Source organism: Bicyclus anynana, chromosome 23 (assembly GCF_947172395.1).
Source record: "Bicyclus anynana chromosome 23, ilBicAnyn1.1, whole genome shotgun sequence".
Lineage (NCBI taxonomy): Eukaryota > Metazoa > Arthropoda > Insecta > Lepidoptera > Nymphalidae > Bicyclus > Bicyclus anynana.
Window position 1 is genome coordinate 1298084 of NC_069105.1, and position 11036 is coordinate 1309119.

The 11036-nt window shown below is 38.5% G+C and overlaps 1 protein-coding gene across 1 annotated transcript; it reads left to right on the forward strand.

The window, feature by feature from the left end:
- Window positions 1-6990: 6990 nt before the first annotated feature.
- LOC112050762 (uncharacterized) lies at window positions 6991-10683 on the forward strand. Its single transcript, XM_052888545.1, has 5 exons — window positions 6991-7002; window positions 7767-8002; window positions 8466-8694; window positions 9905-10066; window positions 10570-10683. The coding sequence occupies exons 1-5, from the start codon at window positions 6991-6993 to the stop codon at window positions 10681-10683; spliced, it is 753 nt and encodes a 250-aa protein (XP_052744505.1).
- Window positions 10684-11036: the final 353 nt, after the last annotated feature.

Sequence of the window (11036 nt, forward strand, 5' to 3'; positions counted from 1 at the left end):
TTCTAATTATATTTGTCTACTCTTATGTTTATAACACTCATCACTTATCCCTTATAAGAAAGTTAACATTTTTACCTATTCAATAAAAAAAGAATCATAAAAATTGGTAAAGAAACACCAAAGTTATACATGAAATACGCTAAGCCATCGAGCGTGAATACTAATTCATGCTTTAAGGATTATTTTTGTGTAACGGTTGCCGCGCTCGACGCGACTCGCGGTGGGAGGAATAAATAAAGAAGTGCAGTCTTAATGAGTAGGGTAGGGTAGGGGTAAGGTAGGGGTAGTGTAGAGTAGGTGTAGGGCAGGGGTAGAGTAGGGTAGGGGTAGGGTAGAGGTAGGTTAGGGTAGGGTAGGATAGGGGTAGTTGAAAGTTTACAACGACTTTCACGCGGACAAAGTCGCGGGCGTCCGCTAGTGCATCATAAAGTCGAAAATTTTGGCATCCCATGCATACTACCTATGTAATATTATTGTATTTCTACAGGACAGTAATGATATGACCTCTGCCTTCGATGCCGTAGGTTCGAATCCGGGGCATGCACCTCCAACTTTCAGTTTTCATGTGCATTAAAAAAAATTAAATATCACTTGTCTCAAACGGTGAAGGAAAGACATCGTGAGGAAACCTGCATAACAGAGAATTTTCTCAATTCTCTACGTGTGTGAGGTCTGCCAATACTCATTTGGCCAGCGTGGTGGACTAAGGCCTACCCTTGTCACTCTGAGAGGAGGCTCGTGCTCAACAATGAGCCGAATATGGGTTGTTAATGATGGCAGTACCTACCTATACTACAGCCTTTCTTGATGTGTACTGTTTACCAACAAAGAAATTAGAAATGGAGGTAGAAAATGCAAGTCATTTCATAACTTATTTATTTTAAACTATGTCTGGTTTATTTATAAAATGTTATATAAAATATATTAACCATGTCTAATTATTATAGATTATTGATCAAATTAATTTTCATTAATTAAAGAACAACTTAATTATTATTATTAGGTGTAAAATGACTAATGATTTATACCCTCATTTTGAATTTGTTTGTCGGTAAACAGTACTCATCAAGAAAGGCTAAAATTAAACTGTTTAGAAAAGCACTACATGGAAGGCGCGAACAATTTGTAATTACGTAAATTCGAGGGTATTTTCATATTTGTGTTTTATTGCGTCATAAACGTATGTATCGACCATTATCGGTGTTATTGCTGTAAAACACTCTTTATGACTTGTATTCACCTGCTACATACAGTGTTTGTGTAAGCCCTGATGGTCTTTTTCGTCGATTGTCCAGATAGATGATCATGAGCTTTGTTTAGTCTATTTTTATCCGACTTCCAAAAAGGCAATGTTTCACGCTAATATTTTTCTAAGCTTAAGGTTGCCCGGATCGTTGTAAAGCGATAAGGCCGTTTTGTATTCTGCTTCTTTTTTTCTCTTTCTTGTTTGTTTCTTTGTATTGTGGTGTGCCTATAGAGTCATCATTCATCATCATTATCAACCCAATTTCGGCTTACTGCTGAGCTCGAGTCTCCTGTCAGAATGAGAGGGGTTAGACCAATTTAATTTCTTAAAATGCAGACAACTTGAAAAGTTGAAGGTTCATTGGTACCTGGTACCTCATACCGCATTCGAACCTACGCCCGAATCGAAGGCAGGGGTCTTATCCACTGGACTATCATGGCTCTGCTAGCCTATTCACTATTTTAGTCTTTATTATCAACCTATTAAAATAAACATCAAATCAATTTGAGTAATGTCATCTACCTATCTTATTTGTTAACTAGCATACGTCAAAGTTAGTGAATTAATTAGCCTACTGATTTACATTCGTTGTTTATATAGTTTGGCAATTTCGTTCGTAACATTCCCGATGGGCCGCGCGGAGGGCGTGTAGCGATGAATAAAATACCTACGACTGATGCACCCGCACGTACGATTTGACACCCGCGCAGTCTTTCCCCTTGTCGCCCGCATATTATCATGACTATAACAGCTGTACAGGTAAAGCCGTGTGCCAGAGGCGAGTCGTTCGCGCTACATCATAAATAAACTCGCGTGTTCCATCCGCACGGTTATTTCGAAAATTACTTTTCGGTTTTATTGCCCCATAAATGAATGTTCCGTCCATTTGGCGACACTGTTACTCGTGTAAAACAGGCTTTATGTCCGATATATCCATGTTTGCTAATGGATTTTTCTTGCAGCCTGGTTTACCTCAATTATTGTTTGATTAATGTGTTTATAGTTAATAGCTGTGGTTCCAACTTCCGCCCAATATCATTTTGAAAATTGTTTGACACAACATTTGTTTTCATCATCATCATCATTAGCAACCCATTTTCGGCTCCTTGCTGAGCTCGAGTCTCCTCTCAGAATGAGAGGGGTTAGGCCAATAGCCCACAACGCTGGCCCAATGTGGATTGGCAGACTACACATGCAGAGAATTAAGAAAATTCTCTGGTATGTATTTCCTCAAGATGTTTTTCCTTCACCGTTTGAGACACGTGATATTTAATTTCATAAAATGCACACAATTTTTTCATTGATAATTATTCATTACAAAATTATCTCATACATAATTATTCATTACAATAATGAATATACATGTACAGATTTTTAAAAAGTAACCCGGCTGGAATCGGTTTGTAGGGATGTCGCCGCTGGTACATACGCCTACCACTTAACAAAATACATCTACATCCTACAGTAGGTACCTAATTTGGAGTAGTTCAAATACGAGTAAGCACGCATTACGTACCTACAAGTTTTTTAAAATAAAATCATTTTATTTCAGGCCAGAGACCCGTATACAAAATATACATTAAACATTGAGTAATGTATCTACTACAGAAATGCAGTGGCATCTAGATACCTAAATCTAGCTATCTAAATGACCTAATAATTCCCACGACAGGGTCATGTTCCCATCGATTACTTAATTAGGGAAGCTTGAAATGTATCACATCCGACCTTTTGCGCTTCCCAGTTCCCACAGGACTCCCCTTGTGTGTGAACTTTACGAAATTAAGAAATCGTTCCCATGGGAATTTCATTTTGTTCATGAGTAAAACTTTAAAAATAAGCTTTAGTCCAGAATCCGAGGAGCATTTTTACAATTGATTACTATGAAGTTAAATTTTCCGTGAGTGGCTTCATTTTGATGAGACGCTCAACTTTTATATTTACGATAATTCTTGATTCTGGTAGCTAACTGGGTTACAAGGTAATGACAATTTCTGGACGTAGGAACGAGATAACGTACCATGCCTTTTGTAGGTCAATGTGGCTGTTAAGTTGTTTATCTATCAATTAAACAACAGTAAAAAATAGCATGGTTAGTAACAATTTCTGATGACCTCGTTATTGATACAGGTAGGGAGACGGGGGGTTGTTCAAAACCCGTTTTTTTACTGTTGTATAATTAACAGCTAAATCTAGATTATTTTCTTTACAAGTTAGCCCTTGACTACAATCTCGTCTGATGGTAAATGATAATGCAATCTAAGATGAAAGCGGACTAACTTGTTAGGAGGAGGATAAAAATCCACACCCGTTTCGGTTTTTACACGACATCATACCGGAAGGCTAAATCGCTAGGCGGTACGTCTTTGTCAGTAGGGTGGTAACTAGCCACGGCCGAAGCCTCCCACCAGCCAGACCTGGACCAATTAAGAAAAACTCAATCGGCCCAGCCGGGGATCGAAACCCAGGACCTCCGTCTTGTAAATCCACCGCGCATACCACTGCGCCACGGAGGCGGTCAAATTCGTTAAATAGTTCGTCTTTAGTACCCTAAACTGGATCATGTCATCATCATTATCTACCCATGTTCGGCTCACTGCTGAGCTCGAGTCTCCTCTCAGAATGCGAAGGGTTAGGCCAATAGTCCACCACGCTGGCCCAATGCGGATTGGCAGACTTCACACACGCAGAGAATTAAGAAAATTCTCTGGTATGCAGGTTTCCTCACGATGTTTTTCCTTCACCGTTTGAGACACGTGATATTTAATTTCTTAAAATGCACACAACTGAAAAGTTGGAGGTGCATGCCCCGGATCGGATTCTAATCCACACCTACGGAATCCACCACGGAATCGGTGGCAGAGGTCATATCCACTGGGCTAAAATTTTTAAATAGGACTAATTTCGAGTAGGTAGATACTTTGATTTAGACATCTAAATCTGATTATAATTTTGGTGTAAATTAAGTAAATTATTCAACTTGATAAGACAGTATCACAGTGGTACCGCGCAGTAAGTCTACCTTAATTAAATTCAACAAGGTTAGCGAAAAATAAGACGTTGAGGGTGAAATTTATGTATGCAATAAAGCCCTTCGCTCTCTCCCTTCCGGGATGAGTCATCAACCATTTTTACGAGCTGAATTTGTTTTTGAAATAACAATATTACCCCTTTAGTTTTTGGTCGAGCACTTGTGATACTAACACATTATAAACAGTTCAATACATTTATTGCATTCAAAATTCGTTGGTGATGTTATTTAGATAGTGTATATCTATACTAATATTATAAATGCGAAAGTAAGTCTGTCTGTCTGTCTGTCACAGCTAACCGGCTAAACCGATCAAGATGAATTTTGGTATAATGGTAAATGGGACCTTGGAGCAAAACATAGGATACTTTTGAGCCTAAAATAAAAATAGAAGGGTGAAATATGGGTTGAATGTTTGTGTATATCATTTTAGGAGTTTTAAATTCTTTTTCAAAGTTTATAAAAAAATCGACCGACGACATTTCGTGAAAAGAAATAGACAAAATGGCGGCTAAATAATTCCAGGCCCGCACTAATAAAACCTCTTTCCACTCCTGTCTCTTTTGTCGATGATGATGATGAGATGTCGATACTTCCGGTTGCGCCACTATTAGTTGACATTTTGTCCATTTCTCTTGAGATATGTCGATTGGTCGATTGGATTACAGGTTAATTTTACTCTAATCCGACAACTTGTATGTTACCTTGCTCCTTCCATTCTCAACCATAATCATGAGAATGGAAGAAGCAAGGGATGTATAGCTTGGCAACTGCGTTCCTAACTCTCCCGGAGGGCCGCGCGGGCCGGGGGGTGTGTAGCGATGAATGAAAAACCGACGACTGATGCACCTAACTTCCCCGCACGTAAGATTTCACACCCGCGCTAACTTTCCCCTCGTCGCCCGCATATCATGGGAGTGTCATCAACGAACGTGCCAGATTATAATATGCAAGTGGGAGGATGTGATTTGTGGCTTAAAGGATTCCGTTTTTTACTTGGACGTGTGGAACCCTAAAAAAATAACGTTCAAAGTACTTTTCTTTTTTTATCCGACCCAAAAGTCCGGTACAGGATATACAAGACACGGTCCAAATACGATTTGAAATGTTTAATTGTTCGGCGCTTTGAGTGCTCCGTACCTTGTTAACCTTTGTTAACAATTTTATCGCGGAAATTGAATAAACTCATTTGTACCGTCATTTTGACTTGAAAAAGAAGTCCGAATTGAAAAAGTTTGCGTTCAATTATAAATTCTGGAACGATGCGCTAGTAAAGGTTCGCACACACATATTACGTATATTTTTTTGTTATTTTTATTCAAAATTCAAAATTTATTTATTGCCAGAATGTAATCTATACTAATATAATAAAGCTGAAGAGTTTGTTTGTTTGTTTGTTTGATTGAACGCGCTAATCTCAGGAACTACTGGTCCAATTTGAAAAATTCTTTCAGTGTTAGAAAGCCCATTTATCAAGGAAGGCTATAGGCTATGTGTTATCCCGGTATTCCTACGGGAACAGGAACCACGCGAGTAAAACCGCGCGGCGTCAGCTAGTGTACAAATAAAAATCCATTTTGGCGTACATTATACATACAATCTGCTTAATAACCGTGCAAGAAATTTACATGGACAAACAAAAATGGATGTACATCGGCTGATGGCTGATAATGATGATGATGATGATGATGATAATATTTAAATAAATGATAGGATACTCCGTTAACCCAGATCTATGAAAGGCAAGTAATAGAGGCATTTATATTTCAGCATTTTCATTATCAAAAGATGACGATGAAATGACGTAGCTTAGGGATAAATCTGAAAATTTGTGAAAATCATCATTATCAGCGTCTTTCTTCAAGGATTGGCGGTCCAATATTTAAATCGAGTTACTCTTAAATGTATTCGTGTGGGGATAACGTATAAAAGTGTTTTGTTGGCACAAGCTTAAACATATTTTCAACTAGCTGACCCCGTGCGGTTTCACCCGCGTTCCCGTATGAATACGGGGATAATTTATAGCCTATAGCCTTCCTCGATAAATGGGCTATCTAACGCTGGAAGAACTTTTCAAATCGGACCAGTAGTTCCTGAGATTAGCGCGTTCAAGCGAACAAGCAAACTCTTCAGCTTTATAATATTAGTATTCGTCGTTATCAACTCATATTCAGCTTACTGCTGAGCTCGAGTTTCCTCTCAGAATGAGAGGGGTTAGGCCAATAGTCCACCACGCAGAGAATTAGGAAAATTCTCTGGTATGCAGGTTTACTCACGATGTTTTTCCTTCACCGTTTGACACGTGATATTTAATTTCTTAAAATGCACACAACTGAAAAGTTGGAGGTGCATGCCCCTGACCGGATTCGATAAGAGTCGTGATAGCCCAGTGGATATGACCTCTGCCTCCGATTCCGGAGGGTGTGGGTTCGAATCTTAGTATTATTCTTATGTATAGGACGAGGATATTGTCGATTTAAGACGAAGAAAGGTTTAAAAAACCTTCAGTGGGCGATTCGCACTTGTCCGATTTTATAAGATGACACAAAAAAGCTACATCCGAGTATAAATAACAAAAATACAAGCGAAAGTGTACTCTTAGCATTAATAAATGTATTCTTTACTTATTGAGAGGATTATCTTTAACAAAGCGTACATAATAGGAAAACTTTTGTCAAAAAAACGAACTTTATTAAACTAAGTTGTAGGCTTAATGGCTTTTCAAGTAACTTCTTGTTTCCCAAGAAAAATAGACGTAAGAGGGGCCGATGTTAATGATCTTTATCGACATTATTGTGTTTTACTTGAAATTTATTATCTTTATCTTAATCATAATATATAAATGTGAAAGGTTCATCACGAAATCTCGAAAACCACTTGATGTAGAAAGCTGAAATTTGGCAGGGAGGTAGTTTATAGTTAGTAAGTACTAAGAACGGATTTTGTGATAGGCCCGTATTGGCGGACGAAGTCGCGGGCGTCCGCCTAGTATTTAGATATTTTCTCTAGGTTAGGTTATTTTCTCTATTAAAATTTGTAAAGGTAATGTACGAATTACGAATCGTAAACTAAAATTAATTAAATAATATTTCTTATTTAAAATGAACTGTATTCGGATTATATATATATATTTACTTAATATAAATATTATGAAAAAAAAAATTTTGGCTGGTGGGAGGCTTCGGCCGTGGCTAGTTACCACCCTACCGGCAAAGACGTACTGCCAAGCGATTTAACCAGCACAATGTCGTGTAGAAACCGAAAGGGATTTTCATCCTCCTCCTAACAAGTTAACTTGCTTCCATCTTAGACTGCATCATCACTTACCATCTGGTGAGATTGTAGTCAAGGGCTAACTTGTAAAGAATAAAAAAAAAACCCTTTTTTATGTCACATTAACGTAGACCCCGCCCAATCTTCCATAGACTCCTGGGATCACTTTGCGAATCGATGGTATGGTATAGATATTTTTTTTTCTTACTTTTCTAGTGTGATGCAGAATACCACAACAAGCCAATTAACGTGACTCGGTCTACTTTACCCGCTGTATCAGCATACAGGTCATCGACCTCGGATTGGTTGACTCCCGAGATCATACGGTTAGGGGAAATGAAGACACAGTACGGAGAAGACGCTACCTCTTTAAGAGCGGTCAGTACAGACTGCATTGCCTACCCTAGACCAGCGCCGAGGAAAATTGGAAGACTTTTGCTGGAACTTCTTAAGTATTTAATTTAATAGACAAAATCTTTTTAACAAAATCATTCAAAAGACTTCAAAATCATAAAAATAAACTAAAAAGCGAAATATAACATATGTGCTATCTTCTGATCACTTTGAAAGCGGTGCCAAGCCAGTGACGTATTAATTAACGTCGTTTCAGAGAGAACTACGGGAAAGAACTGTCTTTATATGCTAACTGTATGATTTAATCGACTTAGGTTAATGCATCACCGTGTTTTGTTTTGTTTAGTTCATGGACCAATTTTGAAAATCCTTTTCTTGTTTGAAAGAGTTCCAGATTGGTTCCATTTAATTTTCATGAAAATATGTTTAGTGGGTAATTCTGTGTTAAAATCAAAATAACTGAAATACGTCTTTGAAGTCGGTTCCATTGAGAACCTCCTCCTTTTTTTTGAAGTTGTTTGAAAATAATAAAAAATCAGAGATTTTGCATTCTTCTTCAAGGAACCTGGAAGGTGACCAAAGTACTCAAGTTTTGGAACTAATTCAAGTGTTATTCCGGAATAATATACTCGTTGAAACATCAATGTTGGAAATGGAGCCGAATCTAGGGTCCCTGGTGAAGACCCAAGGCGTGATGATGGGAGAGCCTCACGCTACGTTTCCGAGAATACTCGCTGTTGTATGGATTTTGGCTACCAATGGTAACCATGGATGGTGTTACATAGACAAGGTTTTTATTTTTTATTCTTTTTTAACTCCGTCGTGAAAAAAGAGGTTTTATAAGGATGCAATGGGTATTTTTTTTATTCTTTACAAGTGAGCCCTTGACTACAATTTCACCTGATGGTAAGTGATAATACAGTGTAAGATGGAAGCAGGCTAGCTTAGGTGGAAGATGTAAATCTACAATCCATTTGGTCCTACACGGCATCGTACCGAAAGGCTAAATTGCTTGGCGGTACGTCTTTGCCTGTAGGGTGGTAAATAGCCACGGTCGTAGCCTCCAGCCACACCTGGACTAATTAAGAAAACCTCAATCGGCCTAGCCGGGGATCGAACCCAGGACCTCCGTCTTGTAAATTCACCACTGCGTCACGGAGGCCGTCAAACTTGTGAACTGATTTGGATTTTCAGTTTCTGCCTTCGGGCCCCATCAGGAAATGCTTCTGCGCTCTCCCAAATCCCCCGGTGACGCCGCTGAGGTCCTATTATCCTAGGAGCCTATAGATAGATAGATATACTTTATTTGCACACCACAAAGACAAATACAAGTGAAATAAAAACAAATTAGGAAGAGATCAGCATACAAAAGGCGGCCTTATCGCTAAGTAGCGATTTCTTCCAGGCAACCTTCGGTTTAGGAATACTTGAGAACATTTGGATTTGGATGCGGCGTTGAACTTGAAAATTGGTTTTATTTACAGTTTTTAGATAATGTTCCATTTAAAACAATTCAGCCGTTTACACGAAGGGAATGAAAATGGGGATTAATAATCGATATTTTTTTATTATTAACGTTCTCTCCGTGCGGTTACATAAACATCCTACTACCGTGGAAGGGAAGCCCACAAACAAAACTTTACGTCTATAATATTAGTAGGAATAGATTTTTTTTACGAGTATTGTAAGTAAAGTCGTCGTTATTTTGGAAAATTCGATCTTAACACTCCCGATGGTCCGCGCGGGCCGGGAGCGGGATAGCGTTGCCCCGCTCGCACGACTTCATACCCGCGCAGTCCTCCTCTCTGCCCCTCGCGCAGTCCGTTCCCCTCGTCGCCCGCATATCATGGGAGTATCATCAACGAATTTGCCAAGCTATAAACTTAAAATTCAAACTCAAAATTTTACATGAGTGGCTCCTACCACCGGTTTCGTAAAACAGATCTCTCTAGAAGAGCCGGCAAGAGACTCAGTTGTTCCTCTTATTTCTATCTCTCCAGATGAATGAGTATCTCACGATATCCAAACCTCGTGAGATAGCGCACCAGATGAAGACAATAGAGCCGGTATTGGCGCGCGCGCGGTACGTCATGGAGGACTTTATACAGAGTATCACACCAGTAAACATGTATCAGAAGAAAACTTCGAGGAACACCTTCAAGGTATCAATACATTTAATGCAATAAAACTAAAGTGTCTGTCAGTGATTTCAAAATAACTAAACTTTTGCTTTTTTTAAATTGTATGTAAATTAACAGTATGCTAATGGTAAAGTAATTTTGTAAAAGTAACAAGGTATGAGCGATCCGTTTGACTTCGTTCCGTTTGAAAACAGTTTGACCCACAAAGATGAAATTTGGCAGGGAGGTAGTTTTCAAACAAAGTAAATAGTAGAGGTCCGCTAAGAGCGGATTTTGCGATAGCGCTGGAATTAAGTAGGTCCAAGGGCGGTAAAAGACACGGGCATCTTTTAGTTTTGCAAGTTTAATTTCGATAAAGTCGCAAAACTAAATATGTAAATATGATAGGTGACGTCACACATTTTTAAAAATCTGATTGTCTGTGAAAAGGACGGGAGACGTTTCTTGAAAAGTTTATAATTAGTTTTCACTTATATTTTATGAATATTTTTCTTTATTTAATTGTAAAGTTATATTTTTTACAGTATCCGACAACGCAAACCAAACGGATAACTACAAAAACTAAAGTAACTAGTAAAAAACGCCATGCGATAAAACAGCGAGCGAATCCCACAGTAAGTTTTGAATTGGCTTGCTAGTACCTAACTGGTAATAGCTTAGCGAAACCATCTTTGAATGCATTTATGTGCATGTCCGTAAATGTCAACGATATTTTATTCTATAGATATGGCACTAGTCGTCGATACTGAGGCGAACAAAGGCCCCTAATTAACTAAATTTCATGTCGTCGCATAGCAAACAAAGAAATTTATTTTTTATAAAATAATTATGATCAGCATTGTCAACTATTCGGCTCACTGATGAGCACGAGTCTCCTCTTAGAGAGGGGTTAGGCCAAATAGTCCACCATGCTGGCACATTGCGGATTGACAGATTTCACACAGCTAGAGAATTAAGAAAATTCTTAGGTATGCAGTTTATGTTTACGATG